The 25,682-nt window shown below is 30.4% G+C and overlaps 1 protein-coding gene and 1 pseudogene across 1 annotated transcript; both read right to left on the reverse strand.

Moving 5' to 3' along the window:
- Window positions 1-4,493: 4,493 nt before the first annotated feature.
- Window positions 4,494-7,356, reverse strand: LOC7458072 (quinolinate synthase, chloroplastic-like; annotated as a pseudogene).
- A 12,548-nt stretch (window positions 7,357-19,904) lies between these two features.
- On the reverse strand, window positions 19,905-22,052 carry LOC7458073 (cytochrome P450 71A1). Its single transcript, XM_002318651.4, has 2 exons — window positions 20,675-22,052; window positions 19,905-20,593 (listed from the first exon to the last, which is right to left on the reverse strand). Exons 1-2 carry the CDS (start codon window positions 21,602-21,604, stop codon window positions 19,973-19,975), a joined length of 1,551 nt encoding a protein of 516 aa, XP_002318687.3. The 5' UTR covers window positions 21,605-22,052; the 3' UTR covers window positions 19,905-19,972.
- Window positions 22,053-25,682: the final 3,630 nt, after the last annotated feature.

The raw sequence follows: 25,682 nt of genomic DNA on the forward strand, positions 1-25,682 counted from the left end.
AATGTCATTTACGCATAAACAATTCATTTATCATAATCATAGCATCACTTTAAAATGCATTTATTTTGAGAAACTTACATGGAGGTTGGGGCAAAGAAAAAAACGATAAAAAATATATATACACACTTGTCATAAAAAAAAAAAATTAGATGAGATGTCCGCGTTTCATGTATTTAAAGAGAGAGTTATTGTTTTACTATATATATATATATATATCAACGCATTAAACGGTGATATTATTAACAAAAATAAAATCCTAAAATATAAGGTTTGTTTTACTATACTCATCCTCAAAAGATATTATTTACTTGAATGGTAGTTTTTTTTTCAATTTATGTTTTTTTTTCTAATTGCAATTCAATCTTTCAATATTAGATTTATTAAAAATTAAATTTTATAATTTTTTATAATTTACTTTTATAAGGTTATTTTAGATTTATGATCTGGATTGCGGATTTGACGGGTTAACTCGGATGATTCGAGTTTTTTTTCTTTTCACCAATTGATTTTTTTTTATCAATTTTATCCTTCAACATTGAGTTAATTAGGAACTAGATCTTGTGATTTGTTTTAGTTTTTTTTTTATAAGGTTATATCTATTTCTTTATTTGAGTAACGAATTTGGCGGGTTAACTTGGGATAACTTGAGTCATTTTTTTAAAAGATTTTTAAATTTCAACTTCATCCTTCAACATTAGATTTATTGGTGATTAGACTTCATAACTATTTTTCAATTTAATTTAATGAGTTTATTCCAATTTCATGATCCAAACCATTGGTTTGACAAGTTAACTCGGTTGACTTGAGTTTTTTTTCTTTTTCTAATTGATTTTTCTCAATTTCATCATTTGACATTAGATTGATTAAAACTTAGGCTTTATGATTTGTTTTAGTTTATTTTCTATGAGGCTATACTCGCCTCATGACTAGGGTCGCGAATTTGACGGGTTAACCTAGGTTTATTCAAGTAGTTTTTTTTTAATTGATTTTTTTTTCAATTTTATCTTTCAACACTAGGTTGATTAAGAATTTGGCTTCATAATTTGTTTCGATTTACTTTCTCTTGGGTTATTCTAATCTTATGAATCGAGTTATGAGTTAGATAGGTTAACATGGATTGACTCATGTTATTTTATTGTAATTTTTAAATTAATTTTTTTCAATATTATCCTTAAACATTGGATTTATTAAAAAATGAGATTCATAATTTGTTATTCAAAATGCTTTCAAATAAATCTATAACAAATATGTTTAATAAAATAACAAATATAACTAAAAGTTAGAATGCTTTTGGTAGGGACTTATACTAATGCTGATATTGTGAGCTAAATTATTAAGTCTTTATTGAAGACTTGGAAAGCTAATGTGACGACTATTGAAGAAGCTAAGAATCTCACCAAACTTTCATTGGAAGAGCTTATTAGTTCTCTAATGACTCATGAAATTGCCATGAAAGAACAAGAATGAGAAGTAAATCCAAAAAGAAATTTGGCATTCAAAATTGTTCATCAAATTAAAGATGATGATGATAATGATAATGATGATGAAGATAAAAAAGGAATTGAAGAAGACATTGCACTAATTATAAGCCAACTTTAAAGCTTTCAGAGGAAGAAACTAAGAAACAAAAGATTCTCAAACTTCATAAAATATAGGAATAGGGAAGATTCTAGCAAGGAACTTCTAAAGTGCTTCAAATACAACAAGACAGAACACATAATAAGAGGTTATTCTTCAAAATAAAAGGAAAAGTCATCATCGCAAAAAAGTAATAAAAGTTGCATGGAATGACAATTCAGACTCTAGCTCAAGTGATAAAGAGCATATAGCAAATATATGCTTCATAACCATCGAAAATGAGAATAAAGTACATTTTTCGAATGATGAATCTGACCTTTCTTACAATAAGTTGCATGATGCTTTTGAATCTTTGTATGATGAATTTAGAAAGCTAAGTTCTAAATATTGTTCATTGAAAAAGATTCATATATGTTTATTTGTTAAAAAAGATATATCGAAAAAAAGAACATGCATTATAATTGATGATAGTAAAATGATTAACCAACTTGAAGATGAAAATAAGGTTTTTAAAGAAAAGGTTGATAAGTTGAATAGTACCTCATTAAATTTACACAAAGTTCTAAGATTTTAGAAATCATTCTTTCAAGTCAAAGATATGTTTTTAACAAAAGAGGTTTAGGTTATCAATATAAAAAGAATCAAAAGTATTTCAAAAACTATTTTATTAAAGCCAAGCAATCATATAACCCCAACCATGAATAAAATTATTGTAAAGCTATTGATTATCTGATTTATGCATGTCTTGTTAAAAAGGACAAAGTTTATGGTTTGACTTGGGTTCTAAAAGGAACCACCATTAACCACAAAGGAGTAAAAAAGGTATGAGTTCTAAAAATATCTTCTTGATTTTTATGTGTAGGAATCAAGAAAGTATGAAGAATGGCTTTTTGATAATGCTTGCTCAACAAGAGATAAATGATATTTTCATCAATCAAAACAAGCACATTAAAATCTTCCACATACTTAGGATATAACATATCAATTAAGCTTGATATGAACGAAAATAGTAAGAATATAGAAATCACCAAATTTCAAGGTATTATTGTTTCTTTTCTAATTAATTGCAAATAGACTCGATATTATACTTTGTGTGTCTATGTGCATTTATTCAAGTTTGCCCTAGAAAATTACATGTTAGTGCTATAAAAGTTTTTGTTTCAAATTGCATGGTATAATTGGTTTATAATTGTGGTATCTAAAGGAAGCAAGTTGAATTTGATTAGCTATTCGGGTGTGTTCATTGATTAACATGTTGATTTTTATAAGCCTTTAAATAAGGATTGTTTTTGCAAAATTCTAAGAAATTTAGGCTTTATTGATGCTAAAGATATTTGAGGTATATATTATTTATGTGTGTGTATATTATTGGAAACAAGTTAGACATATTTAAATGATAAAATACATATCCTTTTAGCATGAAATATCTATTCTACTAAAAAAATAATTCACTGACAATAAAAAACCAATCAACTGGTTCATTATACCAATTCAACCAGCCGACTAGTTGAGCCAGAGAAATAAAGGATGACTATTATCAAATTTATAAGATTTTGAGTTTTGAGTTGGGTTTAGTTTTTGAGTCTACAAGTTGGACAAAAATATATATTTCGACTCATAAAAACACTTGTAAAAGAGATAATTAAGATAATCTTGATTTTATATGAACTAGTCAATCGGTTCACATAATTGGATCAACCGATTAAGCTAGAGCATTGGCAATGAGGCTACTGCTTAAATTTTCATATTTTCACCCCTCGATTTCTCTGCTTTTTTGTTATAATTTTAATATGAAAATGACCCATTTTAAGTGCAAAGAAAGGATCAAAAGAGAAAATTGGAAAATTTCAAGTTTAGGTTTCAATCGGTTGATCGATTGAACTTAACCCAAAGCAACCGGTAGATCGATTGCTCGACAGTATATATAGAACTGTCACTTTCCATCAAAAGCCAAAATTCCTAAATAGAGGAACCTTAACCCTAATCATGACTCTTCTCCTAAATTCACTCAAAATCCACAAAATTAAGCCTATTTGGAGTCAATTACTTAGAGATTAAATCTTAATGGCACCCAATAAACATACATGGGATGTGAAATCATGAAGAAAAAGTGCCAATGATCTACATCATATCAAGGTGATGATATTTAGAGATTCATGAGTACTTTTGCAAATAGATTTATTGTTATAGATATGATTAAGTAATGATTTAATTGCATATGACATTTTGCCCTAGAAAGGGCATTTTGATGAAGTAACTTTTATGAATTTATGCTTAATTGACTGCATGATTAAAGGTCAAATTAACCAGTCATATATCATGATGAGGAATTTTATTATGGCACTTCATCAAAAGCAGAAGTCTTCGCCCTATAGTTTGTGTCTAAGTATAATTTTTTAGTATTTTGAGATTTTGCTCATGGATAGGATTCCGTATCCAAGAACATGGAAATAAACACTAGAACCCTCGTCAAGATATATGCTTTAAACAAGGATGATGAATGGAGTGTCCAGAGATCAAATGGATATACTTTCATGACAGGGGAGAAGCACAACCTATTAGTAGTGATAATGGGTTTGAAACAATGTTTAAAAGACTATCAATGACTTTCTCTCCTGAAAAGATGTCTAGGGTGGAAGATTGATTGGAGAACATTGAAAGTGAAATGCACCATAGACGAGAGGATGTGTAACACACAAACAAATATAATAGATATGATGGCTAATCTACTTTCTTGTTATCCACCTCCCTAGATCTTGTACTAGCATCTGCATTGTTTTTATGTTTTTCATATTTTTAATGCTTTTCGTACTTTCTCTTTCCAATTTTTAATAGATTTTAAAACTTTTGAAGATTATATAATGATTTCATATTTATTTTCTCTATTTTTTAATTGTTTTTTTTTTCGCTGATGATAAAAGGAGAGAGAATAGATAATATAAATATAATCACATATGAACAAAGGAAAAACTATTGTACAGCTTTATGAACAATAGGCGAGAAGTACAAACTATAGATGGATTATAATTGTTTCATGACCAAATATCCTGTGCATTTAAGTTTTTTGTTTTTTTTTTATTTGGTTACTGATTAGTATTTACATAGTATTATCATATCATTCGTTAACATGTAACATGTAGTAAACAGAAAAAAGGGACTTTCAAATGTAAACGAGGAAGCAGTAATCTAATGGAATCTCCACTATGCGCTGGATGTATCTTGGCAATTTCTTCATCAGTCAATATCGCAGTCATTTGCAGGAACAATTTTGCAATATCGGCACCCATGTATGTTCAAATCTGGAATTTGAGCAAAAGCCTGTGGATGAATGGGATAGAAGAAAAAACAGAAGAAACAAAGGTAACCTTTTTAGGTGCTCAACACCAGATTACAAGATTCGGAAGGTAAAAGCACGCTTGTAACAACTACAAACCTGCAGGATAGTTTGCACAACTTTGGAAGAAGTACAAGTGATAGTAGGAACAAGCTCTTGAGCGTAAGCTTTTGTCTCAAGTGAGGTGTTAATGTAGATAACATGCAAAGATGGAGGAGACCCTGAAGCGGCTCCAAGATAATTTCATTTAAGCAGGAGTAGATGCAGCATCTGCTAAAGAACCACCAATGCGCTCATTTGACATCCTGTACACACCAACCTGCAGTAGTAATGCCACGAGGAAAGAAAATTATGAATTTCTTTGATGGTATGTTACACCAACACCACAGTTAATCTGTAATTCTGTGTACAAAATTCAAAAACATGATACGATGTAAGAATGTTTTACAGTAACATCATTTTATGCGTCATCATCCATATAAAACACAACAAAGGGTGCTTGATACCAGTAAAGAAATGACCAAGGAAACCGATACAAGAAAAACGAGCAACAAGAATGAAACACCTCTCCAAAGCCAGCTTGATCAAGGGTTGCACGCACATTTTCTGACATAAAATCCACACCCAAAACAGTGATGAACTTGCACCCGCCTTCAGCCATCTCAACAGCACTATCTGCCATGACCAACGTATCAGATATGTGGATGTGAGGCCAGTGCTTCTGTGCAGCAGTCAAGATACCTTGAACTTCAGGATCCATGTAAGAAAGAGAAACAACACCAATTTTCTTCTCCTTTAACACATTGACAATCTCTTGAACCTTAGATTCATCCGGGAACAAGTATCTTGCCTGCAATTAAACTAAAATAAACTTTGGATTTTAATGAAGACAGAAATTTTATCACCAACAGCACAAACAACTAATCCAAGTTAAATCATTTAAATACATCATTATATTCTAAAATCCTTGCCCCACTCTCCCAGTGCTAATCCAGAATAGAAATGCAGAGACATCTCTCTTATAAGTGCCTATAGCCTATAAAAGAAAACCGCATGCCCTGGCAGAATCTGACTCACCCAAAAAAGAAAAAAAAAACAAAGAAAAAAAAACAAAGAATATAATAACAATTAAGAACAAAAAAGTGGAAGAGGAAGAGGAAAATCATGAGCCTTTATTAAACATGAACAAGAATAGTCCAAGAGAAATTTAATAACAGAACCTCTAAAAATATCATCTCCAAATTCACTCTACAAGACCTACAAGGATTATCAGGGGGGGAAAAACTATAAGCAGTCTCCAACATTTGTAAAAATTATACTACTGATCTCTTCAATACTTTTGTTCTACAATCCTAATCTCATTTGTCCAATTCTACACCAAACTTGCTTTCTCTTTTGCACAAAATCCAATCAATACGAAGAGAATTTGGAAAGTTTAATCCTAACCTGAGCCTCGGCATAACTCCCCTTCGCCTGAACCCCATCAGAACTAACAGTCAGGGATGGAAACGGATCAAAATCCTTCTTCCCATCTCTTTCAGCCACCAATATCCTCACTCTCTTTTGCATACTAACCAAAACATTATGCCAAGTATTCACTCTCGACCTCGCTCCACCATGCAATCCAATATTCAAAGCTGCCAAATCCTCTGTTGTCACCTTCAAAACCTCCTCTGGCAGCGCCCCATCAAGCACCCAAATTAAACAAGCACAAAAACCTCTTGTAATCTCTGAGTCGCTATCAGCCCAAAACATCATTTTGCCATATTTGTCTAACTGTGCCTCCAACCAGACCAGGGCAGTACAGCCCATGACCCGATTGGAATCGACCCGGGAAGAGTCTGGTAGTGGAGAGAGGAGGGTTGCATAGTGGAGGAGGCGTTTAACACGGTCGATTGGTTGAGAGAGGGACTTGAACTCGGTGATTAAATGGTGAAGCTTACTTGGGACAAGCTCGGTTGTCTGTGAAGGAGAAAAGGTGACTGCTGTGCAGGTTAAAGGTGAGGAATTTGAAGGTTTTGGGTTTGAAGGTGGTGAGTGGATGCATTTAAGAGATTTGAAGGAGGAGAAAGAAAGAAGTTTGGTTTTTTCGAAGGGGAAAAGTGGGTTTTTCTTGGTGGGTTTAGGGTTTGGTGAGATGGTTGTTTTTATGGAGGAGATTGTTGCAGTTGCGGAGGAGTACATGGTGGTGGTGTTTGTGGGTTCTTGAAGTGTGTGTGAAGCAGAAAAAAGGGATGGCTATGGAAAGCAGAGAAAGGAGGGAGGGTCTTCTGTTAGTATTAATGCAAGGCCAGAAACAGAGTCAGAGAGAGAATCTGAACAGCCAAGAAGGGAAAAGAATATGAAAGGAGGCGCGAAACACTATCATCAACACCAAGAAACCAGAAACTTCCAAGATTTTTTATTTTTCAAATCTGACCATTAAAAAAAAAAAAAAAAAAGCACACTGTTTGGTCCGGAACACATCCATTGCATGTGTTTCTCTTCGCAATCAAATAAAGGATTGCTCTTATGCGGTGTTATTAAATTAAAGGAGTCTATGATTTGATCGCAATGTAGATGCCTTAATTTCTAAATTTATTTAATATGTTATTATTTTAATATTAAAAAAATATTGTTTTGATTTTTTTTAAAATTAAATTATGTTTTTTTAAATTGTTTTTGAATTTATTAAGTTATCAGAGTCATATAAAAAAATTTCACAAATTAATTTTAAATTACAATTAGGAAAAAGTAAGTAAATTTATTTTAATTATCATCTATATTTTATTTATTTTTGTTGGGATTAATTTTGAAAGCTAGAAAAATGTGAAATTTAAGTTTTTTAAAGAGAACTTTTAGTTGCAAGAAGAAGAAAATAAAATAAGAAATTATAGCTATTATTAGTCTTCTAATATAATAAAATAACTTGTTTAATCAATTGAGCTAATAATTATTAAAAAAATTATTAATTAAAGAATAATTAAAATAAAAACATTTAAGTCAAAATCCACGTGATGCATGTCCCGCGTCATTAACTACCATGTTATCACGAGATTCAGCAGAATCAGCACTCCATCTCTTATTATCCACATCAGCTTCTTGTTAATAATCATTCAAAATACACACAATTATTATATTATTATCTTAAAATATTTACAACAACTTATGTCTGGTTTAATTATCAGAATGAAATGTCTGAAATACAAATAGTTATTAAAATAGAGGAATTATAATGAAATTTTGGAATATTTAATGCCTCCTTTGAAATAATAAAAAGGGATATTTAAACTTCTTAATGCCTTTTTTTAAGATAAAAATGAAAAATAATTATAAAAAAGATTTCATTAATATATTTCTAACAGTACAAATACTAAAAGTGATTATAAAAGTTGTTGTGATGATGATAAAAAATAATAATAAAAAAGAAATAAATGGTGGAGTAATAGTAATAGTAGTAGTAATAATAATAAAAAATTAATAAAATTCTTTGCTTTTATTCCCACCTCCCCACGCCCCATGTAAAAGTGCAATTATGTTTAATTTTTATCCATGCTTAGATAGGTAGTTAGCACTGTGTCATGAGCCTTATCAAAAAATTTCTAACATAAAAAGATCTGAGACTTGAGTCATTACCTCGTTTAGGTTTAATAAACTTGGTTAATATAATAATATGATTAAAAAAAATATTGATAATAAATAAATTGAATAATAAAAAAAGTTGGCAATAATTAACTATAAAAAATGAGCTAACAATGTCATACTAAGAAGGAGGAGAAAGAAAAGCCCATTAGAGACTTACCATCGCTTCACCTTTGGCATCGACCCACCACCAAAAAGAGCTCACCGAAATGGTTTTAACGTCACTACAAAAGTCACACATCAACGAAAGAGGTTGTGTGTGCCATCAAAGCAACAACCGAGAAAGCAAACCAAACAAAATATCATAAAATAAGCATCTCATACTTATATTTAATCAATTAATTTAATTCAACTAAAAAAAATCTCTTTAAAAAATGTCAATTTAACAAATAAAAATAAATAAAAAGACTCGAGATAACTCAGGTCAATTTTAAAATTAGTGAAAATCCTATATAAAGCAAATAAAAAAATATAAGATCTCAATCTCAATTAAATAAATGTTAAATAAATATTAAAGGATAAAACTAAAAAAGCATGAGCTTAAAAAAAGGGAAAACATAAGCTTGCCCCGGCGAATCTCATAAACCAAGGTTAATCTCTCAAACTAGCAACTTGTGAAATCCTAAACCCAAACTCAATCAAGAAGCTCAATTCCCAATAAATTTAATTTTAAATGATGAAATCATTAGAAAATATCAATTTAAAAAAAAATTCAAAGTAAAAAAATAGTAATAAAAAGAATAAGGATTACATCTGATAGGGGGGAAAACTGAAGGAGGATGAAATCAGAAAAAAAAATTCAATTTTAAAAATTATCTCAAATAAATCAAATAGTAATCAAAAGAATAGGGATCAAATTTGACTGATAAAAAAATCAAAAAGGATGAAATTGAAAAAGAAGTCCTAATTTTATAAATTATTTCAAATAAAACACATAGTAATGAAAAGAATAAGGAGCAAATATGAAGGAAACACAAATCGAAGGGTTTCTTTAAAAATTTAAAGGGTCAGGCATTAAAATCGAGGAGGAGAGAGAAAAGAACGAATGACAAAAGAAAATGTTATAGATGTCAAAACTAAGTTCCACTGGCCATATAGGTCACCAAGGATGGTGGTTTCTCTGAGAAGATTCAAATATCACCTCAGAAGCCATTATTTGGCCACTGAAAGCCCCCTCATGTGTCGTCTGAATAAAGTGAAAACATCTATCACCCTACCGCGTGCATTATATGGGCCAACTAGCTTTTTTAAATAATATTTTATATTTATTAAAATACCAAATTGTCTCCTAATCAACTTGATTATAACAAAAAAAACTAAGATGAAAATATGAAAAAACTCCTAGATGTCAGGTAAAGAAATTTTGCTTTTAAGGGTAATGTAGTTGTTCATATGCTTTGAAAAAGTGAAAAGTTAAAAAAGCCCCTAGACACCAATTATATAATCTTTATTTTTAAGGTTAATTTAGTCATTTTAATATAATGTTAAAATGTGAAAAGACTGAGATGTCCCTAATCAGTCTGATAATGACTAATAAACTTTGGGAAAATAATGTATTACCTTTAATAACTAGTCTAATGATTTGTTTTGATACGAGAAAAATATCATTACAATATTTCAATCCACAATACAATAAGTCTAGGTGAACAGTTAAACCTTGATCCTTTTTAGTTTTTTTTAAAAAAATCTTACACTTAATTCACATTCCCATTTCATTTGTTTCAACCAAACACCTATAAAATAAGAATAAAACATCATATTATTTATTCAGGAAAATTACACATGACATCTTATAGTTTTTTTAGATGGCCTTTAGAATATATCCATGATATAGACCTCTTAATAAGCCTTTTGGATTGGTATAATTTGTGTCAATCAAACAATAATCTAAAATGATTTTGGAGATCCGGATCATAAAAGAGCCTAAAAATAGATATTCTAAGTGAATTTTAACATCGAAAATATCCTCAGATGGCCTTTAGAATATATCCATGATAACGACCTCTTAATAAGTCTTTTGGATTGGTATAATTTGTGCCAATCAAACATCCAAATAAAAACTTATATGTTAAAGCAACAATATGCATTTGCCTTTCTATAATGTTTTCTTAGACTTTTGTATGTCAAGCTTGCTATGAACTCTTCAGTTATATATTCCATGCCAGAAACTATAAAAGATAACTTTTTCGTAAATGAATTAATATGGATATGGATAGTCTGTTTAAGACTTGACCTAGTAATGACTTCATCTTGTTACAATAAAGTTTGCTCAAGGATAACTTAATTAGAAAAACAAAGAAAAGAAAAAAAAACATAAACCTTATTTTTTATTAGAAAAATTAAATATTATAAATAGAATGATGGATTTAGTCTAATAATTTCAAATTGATAGATTTAGAAAATGCAAAGAAGTGGAGGTGGAATGAAGAGATAATTTTTACTATTTTTTAGTGGATAATTTAATTAGAAAAAACAAAACTTGAACACTATATTTGATTAGAAAGATTGAAGATTGGAAATTGGAATGATGGATTTAGTCTAATAGTTTCAAATTGAAAAGATTTAGAAAATGAAAAGAAGTGAAGGTGGAATGAAGAGAAGATTTATACTAAAAATAAAAAAAAGAAGTGAAGGTGGATTGAAGATTGGAAATTGGAATGAAGGTGGAATGATGGATCTAGCTTTGATAATGGTATTATTATTTTTTTTTCTATTTGTTTTCACCTTCCATGGAAGAAAACGAAATGCTAAAATCTTTCCTTTCGTATTTTTTTGTTTGCTTTCGCATGATTTATTGTTCCGTGCTTGTTTTAGATAGTATTTGAGATGGTAGTAATAGTTGTTTTTCAAAGTATTTTTTTGTTTGGAAATACATTAAAATAATATATTTTTTATTTTTTAAAATTTATTTTTTACATCAGTATATCAAAACTATCCAAAATCATTAAAAAATAATTTAAAACAAAAACAAATTAAATTTTTTTTAAAACACTTTTTAAATACAAAAACAAACATCGCGCTACTAAACCTAGCTCGGACAATTAGAAAACGTCAAAACTTGTTTTCGAATATACAATAATTGAAAGGAAGAAATGCTTGCCGTTGTTAAAAAAAGAGAAATTATATCGCCATAAAGATAAAACATGAAGTAGCAATCAATTCTTCCTTATTACTTTTTTTTTTGGTCCCCAAAACAAAAATATTAACTACAAATTGGACGTTGATTAGTCACTTTGAAAAGTAAGCAATTGATCGAAGCCCTTCGTGAGCCTTTGACCACATTTGTCTTTTTCTGTAACAATAGAACAAAAGTACTCATTGTCTTTTTCTTTTATTTTTATTTTTATTTTTATTTTTATTTGACCAAGACACGGTAGGTAGCCGCACCCACTCTTCATGAAAATCGAACCTTACCCTGTTCATATATTAGTTCTTACCAAATTGAACTTGACCTCAACTTTTGAGTAGACAAACACATGTATTAGGTTATTCAAGTTCTGTAATTAAATAATCAAGATTAATCACTGAAAAAAAAATTATTTTGTAAATGGAAGTGCGTGAACAAGCATATATTATTATAAGTATATTATTAACATATGCTAAAATGCTTCGATGAAATAAAATAAAAAATAAAAAGTCCTCGAGATTTTCAAAGACTGAGTTGAAAAAAAAACCTCCATGGCATTTCATTTCAATGCAGTAATAACTGCCTAGGCTTTTTTCAACTCTATCTTCAAAAGTCTTTAGGATTTTTTTTTATTTTTGAACTTTAATTTTTTTTTATTTTTTAATATTAGATTTATTAGGAATTAGATTTTATAATTTATTTTGATTTGGTTTTTACGGGGTTATCTTGGTTTCATTATCTATATCGTGAGTTTCACAGGTTAACTATATTAACTCAAGTTATTTTTTAATTAATTTTTTTTTCAATTTCATCCTTTAACATTGAGTTGATTGAGGATTAAGCTTCGTAATTATTTTTTATATGCTTTATATGGGGTTGTCATGATCTTATGATCCGGATCGTGAGTTTTGTAAGTTAGCTAGGTTAACTCGGGTTTTGTTGTTCTTTTTTTTTAAAATGAATATTTTTAATTTTAATTTTATCATTCAACATTGAGTTTTGCGGGTTAATCCGAGTTGATTGGATCGTTTTATTTGTCATTTTTTATTGTTTTTCAATTTAATTTTTCAATAACGGGTTGGTTGAGAAATGAGCTTCATAAATTATTTTTTATTTTCTTTATATATGGTTATCACAATCTTATAACTCAAGTCGCGGGTTAAACCGGTTGACAAGGTTTTTTTTGTCCTTTTTTTAGTTGAACTATTTTCAATTTCATTATTGCACTCTATGAGGTTATCTTGATCTCATTATCTAGGTCACATGTTTGCTTAGTTGACTCGGGTGGTTTTTTATGTTCCTTTTTAATTAATTTTTTTTATTTCTATCTTTTAACATTAGGTTGATGGAGAATTGAGTCTCATAACTTGTTTTTTGATTTGCGTTCTATGAGATTATTCTATTTTCATGACCCAAGTTTAACAAATTAACTAGGGTTGTCTCGGCTCAGTTTTGTAGTTGAATTTTATTTTTAATTTCATCCTTTAAAATTGGGATGACTGAGAATTGTATTTATTTATTTTTTATTTGCTTTCTATAGGGTTACCAGGGTCTCATAACCTAGTTAGCAAATTTTATAGATTAACCTGAGTTGATCTAATATGTTTTTGTTTTAAAATTTTAAAAAAGATGTCACTTGATTTTTTTTAGTCAAACTATATTTTTATTTGTCGTCCAAGTTGTCTTTGAATTTTCCAAGTCGACCAAGTTACATCATATCAATTCTTATATATTTTAAATTTTTTTTTACTAAAAAATATATTAACAACACTTGAATATTTTTTTTTACATTCAAAAAAAACTTGATTTGACCTATGGTGTAGCCTGATTAATGATCTAGTAAAAAATCTAAATCTCCTTATGGATTCATTGTACATTGTGAAGAGGAGCATTTTGGCTTGAATAATGTTTTCCTTTCTTTTGTTTTCTTTTTTTTTTTCAATCTTTTAATTTTTTTTAATTCGATTATTCCATATTAAGTTTATTTAAAATTAAATTTGACAATTTGTTTCGGTTAATTTCATATGAGTTTCTCAGAATATAAAAAAAACAAACACCCTATTATTAAGTTGATGTTTGATTTGGAACAATAAAATTTAATTTGATTGATTAAAAATAATTAATCTGATAAAATATACAAAGCAAATGTACTAGGTAGTTTCTTTTTCCAATTAAGAGAGCAAGATTCAACTAATCGAGGTCGAGTCCTTGCAATTTTGACGATAGTGCTTGTATTTAACCTTCTTGGTGCAAGAAGCAAATGTGGATGCTAAATGCTATAAAATATAAAAAGGAAAAAAACCCTAACTCAATGATTCACACCTTTGGCTAAAGTCATATCCGTCAATGGGTAAAACTCCTCGTAAACACAAGTTCATGCGCAAGGAAAGGCTCTCATATATCTCCACAAATATATTTGGAGGTAGCATTGATTCATTGAATTGAATATAAAAGTCGTATTATTGGGTTGGTGTGAGCATAAGTCATGGAGTTAAAGTTTAGGTTTGCAAGTTTTTATTTGTCTTCAATGAGTGACGAACGAGCACAAAATCAAAGAAAAATCCAAAGGCAAAAAAAAGCTTAGAGAGAAGGAAAAGAAAAGGGATACCATGAAGTTATCAATATTGATTTAGGTTCTTTGGTCAAAATGAGAGTTGAATGGAAAGCGACATGCAACCACTATTGCCTTCATCGGCCATCTTGGAGGAGTTGTGGCCCTTGCACGAAATCTCCTGTTAATTATTGCGAATCTTAAAAATTAGCCATAAATTAATAATTTTTTTAAAAAAATTGTATAGTTAATTAAAACTATTGATGAAATAACACGATAAAAAAAAATTAGTGAAATAATATAGTTTGTACATGTATTTATTAAGAAACTTAATTTTTATAGCTTTTCACTATTCAGAATAACGATATCTTTTAAAAAATATTAAAAGGTAAAGAGAGGAGAAAGAGAGAGAAAGAAAAGATCTTGGAGATATATTAAAGCTTTGAATACGACACACCGATATCATTAAAAAGATTCCAACAAGACGAATCCAACAACACAAAAAAAAATCACTAATGGTGGAGGGTGACCTACTTGTTTTTGGTGGCAAGTGTGGCCCACTCGAGTCACTTTTGGTAACTTTTCTTGGTATTGTTGGATTTATCTCGTTGAGATTTTAAAAAAAAATTAGTGAACTACTATAGTTTGTACATGTATTTATTAAGAAACTTAATTTTTATAGCTTTTTACTATTCAGAATAACGATATCTTTTAAAAAATATTAAAAGGTAGAGAGAGGAAAAAGAGAGAAAAAAAAAGATCTTGGAGATATATTAAAGCTTTGAATACGACACACTGATACCATTAAAAAGATTCCAACAAAACGAATCCAATAACACAAAAAAACATCACTAATGGTGGAGGGTGACCTACTTGTTTTTGGTGGCAAGTGTGGCCCACTCGAGTCACTTTTGGTAACTTTTCTTGGTATTGTTGGATTTATCTCGTTGAGATTTTAAAAAAAAATTAGTGAAATAATATAGTTTGTACATGTATTTATTAAGAAACTTAATTTTTATAGCTTTTTACTATTCAGAATAACGATATCTTTTAAAAAATATTAAAAGGTAGAGAGAGGAAAAAGAGAGAAAAAAAAAGATCTTGGAGATATATTAAAGCTTTGAATACGACACACTGATACCATTAAAAAGATTCCAACAAAACGAATCCAACAACACAAAAAAACATCACTAATGGTGGAGGGTGACCTACTTGTTTTTGGTGGCAAGTGTGGCCCACTCGAGTCACTTTTGGTAACTTTTCTTGGTATTGTTGGATTTATCTCGTTGAGATTTTAAAAAAAAATTAGTGAAATAATATAGTTTGTACATGTATTTATTAAGAAACTTAATTTTTATAGCTTTTTACTATTCAGAATAACGATATCTTTTAAAAAATATTAAAAGGTAGAGAGAGGAAAAAGAGAGAAAAAAAAAGATCTTGGAGATATATTAAAGCTTTGAATACGACACACTGATACCATTAAAAAGATTCCAACAAAACGAATCCAACAACACAAAAAAACATCACTAATGGTGGAGGGTGACCTACTTGTTTTTGGTGGCAAGTGTGGCCCACTCGAGTCACTTTTGGTAACTTTTCTTGGTATTGTTGGATTTATCTCGTTGAGATTTTTTTTATGATATCGGTGTGTCGTAATCGAAGCTTTGGTGTGTTTCTAGAGTCTTTTTTTTCCCTTTATTTCTTTCATTTTCTCTTTCCTCACTCCGCACATTTAATATTTTTAAAAGATATCGTTATTCTGAATAGCGATAAGCTATAAAAATCATGTTCTTCGATTGCAACATGTAAAAATTATGTTATTTTATCAATTCTTTTTCTAATTGTGTTATTTTACTAATATATTTAAAAAAAATGTTAAAAACAAGAAAAAAAACCAATATCAACCCGATATTTTACAACATTGACCGCGCCATATCTCAGGACTCATGAACATATAGACATAGCAATATGCAGTTTTTTAATCAACTTGATAATATAAAGAATGAAGTGGCTAATGTTAATTAACAATATACTCTAGATATTAATAAAATATCGTTAGATTTTTTTAAGATTGACTATTAGATTAGTGGAACTCACAAATAGATCTTAATTTAAGATCATGATCTAATAATTTATATGTATTATTATACAGAGTTTTTTTTTTAATCATATTTCAATCCTGCTTAGTATTTTTTTTTTTATGAATAAATATTTTTCATTAATGGAAAGCAATAGAAAGGGGTGGGCCCAGCGGTGTTTGTTGGATTTATCTTTCAAACTGGTGTTGCTGCACCTACTGGAGGGCAGGTGGGCCTGAGTTTCTTGCCACGTTCAGTGTCCCTCTCGCCGGAGGAGTTAAAGCGTCTCACTTTCCGAATATTTATTTATTATTATTTCTATCTTTACTGAAAGACAATTTCTGATGCTTTTACGTAAGCACTGACAGCTAAGTAGCCAATTCATGATGTCATAGTGTACTTCCCCTTCCATGGGGTATGTTAAATTCACTACGGATGGGTGGGTGTGTTTGTTTTAGCTTTTTGTGGTTGAGTTTGAGGTTGGGTATAATTTATTTATGCACAAAATTCAATCACAAAAGCTATTTTTTATTGTTATTTTTAGCTTTTTTGGTGGGTTCCACACACAAAACTCCACCTCCACCTCGAAAACAAACACCCTCTAAGGCTTTTATAGTGACCAGATATTTCTTCTCTCGCCTGGGAGGCGGGTTAATTTTTAATAAAATAAATATTTAAATGGAAAAAATATGAATATATCCGAGTTAATTTAATTAACTTGTTATTTGGGATAATTTCAGAGAGAAAATATAAAAAATAGAAAGTTTAAGGTTTAATAGCTAATGTTAAATGATGTAATTCAAAAATTAAAAAAAAAAACAAAGTTAAATCGGGTTAATTTTCAAAACTAGTATCTTTGATCATGAGACCAAGATGACCATAAAGAAAATTGAAAAAAATCTTTAATAATATTCTTAACTATCAAAAAATTAAAAAGAAACACAAGTAGTAATCAAAATAATTAGAACCGAATGAAAAAAAATAATAAGGGACTTAATCGAAAAATAGAATGAGAGAAAAAATTCGATAAAAAAAATAAAATAAAATGTTGAAAGATAAAAACAAATTAAGAAAATGATAAAAAAAAAGAGTAATTAAGCAAATGAGAACTAAATCTGAAAAAAAAAATTTAAATAAAATGTTGAGGGATAAAATTGAAAGAAAAAAAAACCAAGAAAAGGATAAAAACCCAATAATCAAGAGAATGAGTACCAAATTTAATATAAAAACAAAAAAAATCAAATGTAAATGGATGAATCGAAAAAAAAAATAATCTAAAAAAGAATCCAAACAAAGAAAGACCAATAAAAAAAAATCATAATTGAATTTTTTTCTCTATTATTTTTTTTTTATCAAAATAATACCACTTTTACATTTTAGCTGAATAAAAAATCAAGCGATTAGCTAAGAAAAAAATCATGTTAACACCTATTGATTTTTTTTTGTTATTATTCATTTTATCAAAATAATGTTATTTTTACTTCATGTATAATAAAAAACCCGATTAACTCCGGTAATTCCACTTATTCGACCCAACCTATAACCTGGAACATGATAGAGGTCGACTCTCAGGCTAGGTTTTCATCTTATCTTCAGCGTGCGGCGAGTTTAGTGCAGTGTGCTTCTCCTCGGCTGCAGAAAAATCAGCAGGAGACCTATGGCAATAACTCCTCCAATCGGTCTCAAAATAGAGGTCGTAATCGTTCTTGTGGTGGCCGGAGCCGCGGCTTCAATCGTGATTTGAATGGATCTTTAAGTACGGGCTTGAGTTCCCATCAGATGAGTGTGTGTCGCCAGCTCTACAATGAATTTAATCATACAACTCACGGGTCTCCACAAAAATTTTAATAATCAGTTCAGCAGGCTGCCAATTTTGTTTCTCACACCACCTCTACTACTGCTAAGTTTAGTGTAAGGTTTGCTTTCTAAATATTATCAATTCAAGTTTTACAAGTCTCAGGGTCACTGGAGACCTATATGGTCATTAATTTCAGGGCCCAGGAGATTAGTCGGGGTGTGCGCAAGCTGACCCAGATACCCATGTTAATTAAAAAAAAAGTTTAGTGCAGGTGTAATTCTGAGGGGTGTAGCTTAACTGATCAGATTTTAAGTTTGTTTTCTGAAAGTTACTAGTTCAAGTCCGACAAATCTTAGAGCCACTGGAGATTTAAATGGTCTTTAATTTCAAGACCTATTAGATTAGTAGAAGATACGCACAAGGTGGCTCGAACCCACGATAATAATAATAAAAAAAATTTAGTGCATGTGTGTTTGTCCTCGGCTGCAGAAAAATCAGCAGTAGACCTATGGCAATAACTCCTCCAATCGGTCTCAAAGTAGAGGTCGTAATCGTTCTTGTGGTGGCAGGAGCCGCGGCTTCAGTTGTGATTTGAATGGATCTTATAAGGTTAGCTAGCTAGTGCTAGCCGAGGTTGTAATAGTGTCCAAATTATTCTAAAAAATTGCTTTTTAGAATTTTTCTTATTTTTCAATGTTCAGTAAAACATAGTTTGTGCTGGTAAGTCTGGGATTTCATCATGGCAAAAAAAAAAAATTATATATATTAATTTTGAACTTAGTATAAAATGATTATAAAGAGTTTTTTGGATCTTATAACATGATTTTTTTTTTTTTTTTTGCTTGTGCGTTTAGTCTCACCATATAATAATATATCCCTATTCCTTTGTTTGCAAGATGCAAACTAACCCATTACACTCTATTTAACAATATCTTAGACTATACGCACAAGTACAAATGCAAGAAATTTTGTTGTTCATACGCACTATATAAAATATCTTCGTAATTATTTTACACAAACTTTAAAATTAATATTTTTTTCATAGTTGAGCATGATAAAATTCCAACTTATCAGCATGAACTTTATTGGATTGAGTATCAAATCACGTTTTTTTTTTTTTTTTTTAACGTGGGTGTCCGGATCAACTTGCGCATATTTCGACTAATCCCACGGGCCCATAAATTAACGATTATGTAAACCTCTAGTGGTCATCATATTAGCAACCACAAAGCTCGAATCTGAAACCACACGGAAAATAAATTTCTTAATCCGAAACTTTTACCACTGACCACCTACTAAATGGTTCATATCACCTATCTTTAATATCATAAGTAAAATCATGTTTTGTAAATCATACTTTCAATAACAAGAAATCTTATTTAATAGAAAGTACATCGGCAAGATTCGGTCAAAAATTCCATTGCAACTTGTTGATTTTTATTTTTTTATTATAACGATGTCATTTTGATTTTAAAAAGAATAAAATTAACCTAAACGACCCGATTGAAATCCAAAACCTAGATTTTAAACCTGTCCGGATCTAAAATATATGATGTTGCGTCTAACGCTTAGTTGGAAACTAACACACTGAAACTTAAGGAACAGTGAAGCAAATGATGTACCTACCTGCAAAAAGGGAACATGCAAGGATTAAAAAACATCCTATTCTAGATTAATTAGTCTTGTCTTAGTTTTATAGCAATGCTTCCTGTTCTAAAAGCTAATGTTGAGAAATTCACAAGGCTTCTGGTTCCCAGCCAGGTTATTAAGAATCCTCTTACAAATTTGGGAGAGAAAACATCAAGTTGTCGATATGGTTCATAAATTGTGCAGTCATCATAGATTGGGAAAGAAAGATTGATAATAAGAACATAACCTCGTATCAGTTACAGATCGTTTTTGGAAAGTGGGCTACAGGAACAAGACGAAGAGGTGATTTCTTACGAATAACTGGTGTAAACACCTCACTCATATCTAAATCCTCTGCGGTGATGCCTTCAGGAAACTCCCAGTCAAACCAATACAAGATATTAGCTAGAACATATTCAACTTCTACAACTGCAAACGCAATTCCAGGGCAACCCCTTCTGCCAGCACCAAAAGGAATGAATTGGTGGTTTTGGCCTTTAAAATCAACTGATTTATTTGCAAATCTCTCTGGGATAAACTCTTCAGGACTATCCCACAATTTGGGGTCACGTTGAATCGCCCACGCATTGATCAGCACTTTCAAATTGGCAGGGATGTGATAGCCTTCCAATTCAAGACTTGCAGATGTTCTCCGGCCAATAAAGAGAGGCGGATGTAACCTCAGAGTCTCTTTCACAATACACTTTAAGAAGTCCATTTGATCGATATCAATTTCTTCGACCTTGGATTTTTCTCCGACAACACCTCTTACTTCTTCTTGGACTTTCTTCATTGCACTTGGATTATTCACTAGTTCTGCCATTGCCCATTCCATGGTGGTTGCAGTAGTATCTGTTGCTCCAAGAAACATATCCTGTATTTAAAAAAGAATCAAGTTTCAGCAGAAAGTGAGCAATCACAGAAAAACACACACAGAGAGGAGAGAGGGAGAGACCATGAGGATTGCTTTGAGGTTGTCTCGACTGAGATCAATGTCGGTCATTCCATTCTTCTGAATACGAAGTAGAATATCTACCAAGTCTTTCTTATCAGATATGTCATCTTCAGTCCTGGAAACCAAATGTTCTTCAATCACTTGATCGAGAAAAGCATCAAGTGCTTTGGAAGTCCTCTTCAGTTTAGAAACTAAACCAGTAATAACATCCATCCAACCCAACAAGGGAAAGAAGTCTTTAAAGCAGAACTCTCCAATCAGGTCCATAGCCGTCCTCCACAATTCTCCCAGCTGCTGACCATCTACTTCTTCATATGTTCTTCCAAAAGCAGATCTAGATAGTATGTCATTAGAGATGGTTAAAAACGCCGCACCAAGATCAATGGCAACTTTACTGAGGCATGAAATCTGTATTTTCTCAACCATTTTCCCCACTTCTTCTTCCCTGGCGAATTGAAATGCCTGCACCCTTCTTTGGCTCAGGAGTTCAAGGACACATACTTTTTTCGCTTGTCTCCAATAGTTACCATAAGAACAAAATGCTATGTCACTGCTTCCATAAAAGAGAGCATCTCCAGCCCTTGTTTGAGGTTTATCCAAGAAAGCTTTGTCATGTGTCTTCAAGATCTCTTTGGCTGTCTCTGCTGAGGAAACAATGAGAGCAGGAGAACTGCCAAGGTGTAAGAGCATTAAAGATCCATACTTCTCAGACAGGGTACGGAGTGACCTATGGGGGAGCCTGCCTACCTGGTGAAGATTTCCTATCAGTGGCAGCTTCAATGGGGATGGAGGTAAGTTGAGCTTGTCTGTTTGAATGGACTTGATGAAATAAATAGTGCAGAAAGCCAGAAATGGAAGAACCAGGACACTGAACAAGATTGTTCTATCCAATTCTAGCCAATACTGGTGCAAAAAAATCGAAGGATCCATTCTTTCTTCCTATAAAACTAACAACACAGCAGCTTTTCATACATGATTGATCAGAAAATAGAACTGCCTGCCTCTTGAGATGTTTACACGTTTCTCCTATGGACTAAAAATTGATATGAAGATGGTAACAGTAACATGTATTTTACAGTTCACATTAGAGGAATCCAACTAGACATTAAAATAGTAGACTTCAGGCAGCATGCATGATCTAGAAATTTAACAAATTCCCAATTGCTTGACCAGAGATGCACTAATCTGATTACAAAATATCATTTCCAGCTTGATAAATCAACTGATACTGGACCTAATATCATAAAGCCACTTCTAACTTGCCACCATCAACATTAACAAATTCAAAACAGAGGCATGTACAGCTGGACTCTGATATATGAAATAGATCTTAAGGTACATGATTCACGATGATGATTTTAGTTTGGTACGCAGTGATCTGGTACTTAGCATTCAAAAGTCAACGAAATAATTTATTTTTTTTATAAAAAAATGGGCCCTTCAAATAAAATATGATGAAGATCGTATCTTAATTACCTAGCTAATTTGTCTGTTCTGCAGGAGGACTAGCTAGCAACAGGGTATCTCAGACACAAGCTACCATGCTTTTTGCGCTCGTCGAGTGTAATGTCGCCACGTTAAAGAAGATTTTTTTATAACAAGATTTATTTATCCTGGAATACCAGGCTTTTTAAAAAAACAATCTTTCAATATAAATTTGTTTTTCCTTCGCAGTGACATATTAATAATTTTTTAAAAATTAATTTTAATTAACAAATATCATTTCAAGTTTTCAAACATTGTGGTTCTCATAATCATAACATCAATGATGAAATCATCAATGAAAATTTTATTATTGTAAATGAAAACCTATAATTAATGCACGATTCAGAAGGTTTGAGGTTAATATTAACTTAAATATTTTATTATTATGTTAATTCGGTTAGTTTATTGATATTAAAAAAAAAATTTCTTTAACAAATTCTAGCTGCAAGGAAAAATTTGAATGGGATAAAGCTGATAATGTTATTGCAATGAGTGTTTGGGAGAATCACGCTGCAACTAGGTAAGATTGGAATCAAGATAAAATTTCTTAATCCTTTTATTCAATTTTATTTTTCATTTACTAACAGATAATTCATTTATACCATATAGGTTGCATGATTTTTTGTACGTGGCACAAAAAAAGCTAAAAATATGTGAAAGAAAGAGAGCTTCCAGGCTGAAAGGCCGTAGTGGTGTGGAAGGATTTCAGACCGCCGTACGTCTTAGAGGTTGGGTGAGCGGCATATATTCAATACGTGATGTCCAAACATTTCGTGCAATGATCACACTCCAGTGCGGAGAATCGAAATTGGTGTGTTCATGGTTTCGTCACCACGCACATCGGTGGCTTCATTCCATTCATTTTGCATGTAAAGCGGATGGTAAAATTTTTTTAATTACATCCATTTTTTTTATAGATATTGTCGCACGTAGGCAAGCGGAGTCGAGGGTCAAGGATTTTTTACCTGCTTGTTTGGTTCAGAGTCACTAGGAGACCCGAGTGTACTGGTCTTCTAAGAAATTCTAGGGTAAGGGACTGGTTTGTGGTTAGGGAAGGTATTAACACCTGTAATGAAATTTACCTGAGGTAAGTTGCATTGTATGGTCTTCATATGGTTTAAAGTTTTTGATGAGTTTTTAACTGATGGTCAGTATATGGCTCATGTTAAGTATATACTCTTACGAATATATCTGATATTTTAAATTTATTATGGGCTTGCATGCCCAGATAAATTCTTATGGAAAAGGGACCATGTAAATGCCCTAATAAGGTTCACTTATCCTATAAGGCAAAAGAGTTATTCACAATTCATATATTATGGTGAAAAATACATTTAAGATTGGTGAATATCTAAAAATAATTCTGAAATTTTTTTAGTCAACTCCTGATATTTAAATACCAGTCTGCTTGTGATTTGGACTGAATTCCTATATTGTATTAGAAACATTAGCGGTACAACTTGAATCAATGTACTAAGTATTATGCTTTAAGGATGATAATTTTTTTTTTTTTTTGTAATTAATCTGGTACTATGTAATCTTTGTAGACTAGTCAAGATTCTTTCTGACTATAATACTTGGTAAAGACTCTTTAAACTAGAATTTTTTTCAAAAAAAAAAAACCAAAGATGTTAGATATATGTTATTTTCTCTTTTTTTAAGGCTATTTTAATATCGGGTAGTGACACATAAAAAAAGTCTTAGAGATTGATCATGAACTTGTCAAATGATCATTGATTCCTTGATGAATATGCTATTTGCTCAACATTATTTCTTTCATAGGAGGGAAACAATAATTAGAACTTAATTTTGAGCAGGTATACATATATAGTAGCCTCGCAAAATAAATAGATATGGAATTTTAAACTTGATCCTAACAAATTTAGTATAATGCCAAAAATAACAAACACTAGAAGAATAGAAAATAAAATAAAAATACAATAAAGCTATAAAATGTGAAAGAAAAGTTGTAAATATTGATAAAAAAAAAAGTGATACTAAATGAAGATATTTTATAGCATTCATAAAGTAATTAGAGATATCCTATTAATTACTTTTTATGTCCATTTTTTTTAAAAAAAATTAATGAGTATGAAAGAAATACTATATGAATATATATATATATATATATATACTATCATTTTTTGTTTATCAAAAATTTCATTTTCTTCCTTCATTTTATATTTGACTTTTTCTTCAAGGTAAGCCCTTAAAGATCTGTGTCCGACTTTCTTAAAAGAAAACCCTAGAAATTAATAAAACATCACTAATTAATAGGTTTTCCCAACTAGATAAACTATTTATATAATTTCATTATAAAACTAACGAGATGACATGCTCGCGCGCTGCTACGAGTTTATAAAACAAATATACTTGATAGTGTTATAATTGTAAACCAACGCTAGATAAGTAATAGAAATTAAAGGTATGATGGAGCAAATATTTCATGACGGAAAAAAAGTTGTGTTGGTGATCAAAAACTTAGAGACTGAACAAAATGATTTGTAGCAATCTACAGTGTTTTGTGAGGAAAAATACAGTGCTTTCGCCACATGATTTAGCTTTTCAATTAATAAAAAACAAAAAAAATTACAAAGTTAAATTCTCTACCAACTTAATATTAAAAAAAAAAAACCAACAAAGATAATTTTGGAAGGAAAAAAAACCCATGAGAAAAAACGTTGCAACAATTGACAATGTTTTGTGAGGAAAACTATAGCACTTTTCCCAATAAAATAAAATAAAAAACCATTTAGAGAAATATTGTAGCAATCCACAGTGTTTTGTGAGAAAAACTACAACGCTTTCCTCATATGATTTAGCTTTATTGTAATTATAATTCTTAACCAACTCAATATTAAAAAAAAAATCGACAAAGATAATTTTGAAAAAAATCATAAAAAAATCACATGGAAAAACACTGTAACAATTCACAGTGTTTTAAAGAAAAAAAAATTACAAAGCTAAATTCTTAATCAGCTCAATATTATAAAAAAAAAAACAGAGACAATTTCAGAAAAAAAAAATAACAAAACAAACACAAAAAAAAAAAATCATGTTGGAAACACTGTAGCAATTCACAGTGTTTTGTGATGAAAGCTATAGTGTTTCCCCACATGATTTAGCCTTATTTGTAATGACTTATAATTGTAATTCACAAACAACTCAATATTAAAAAAATAAAATTGAAAAAGATAATTTGAAAAAAATTATAACAAAAAAAAACTATGCGGAGAGACACTGTAGCAATCCACAATGTTCTATGAACAAAGCTACAATGTTTTCCCCACATGATTAAGCTTTATTACAAAGTTAAATTTTAACCAACTCAATATTTAAAAAAATAAAATCGACGAAGATAATTTTGGAAAAAAATATTACAAAAAAAAAAAACACAAAAGAAACTGGAAAAAAACCATGTGAGGAAAAACTGTATCAATCCATAGTGTTTTGTGAGAAAAACTTGTATTTACTTGTAATTGCAATTCTTAACCAGCTTAATATTAAAAAAATAAAAAACAGA

This window comes from Populus trichocarpa, chromosome 12 (genome assembly GCF_000002775.5).
Source record: "Populus trichocarpa isolate Nisqually-1 chromosome 12, P.trichocarpa_v4.1, whole genome shotgun sequence".
In the NCBI taxonomy this organism is placed as follows: Eukaryota; Viridiplantae; Streptophyta; class Magnoliopsida; order Malpighiales; family Salicaceae; genus Populus; species Populus trichocarpa.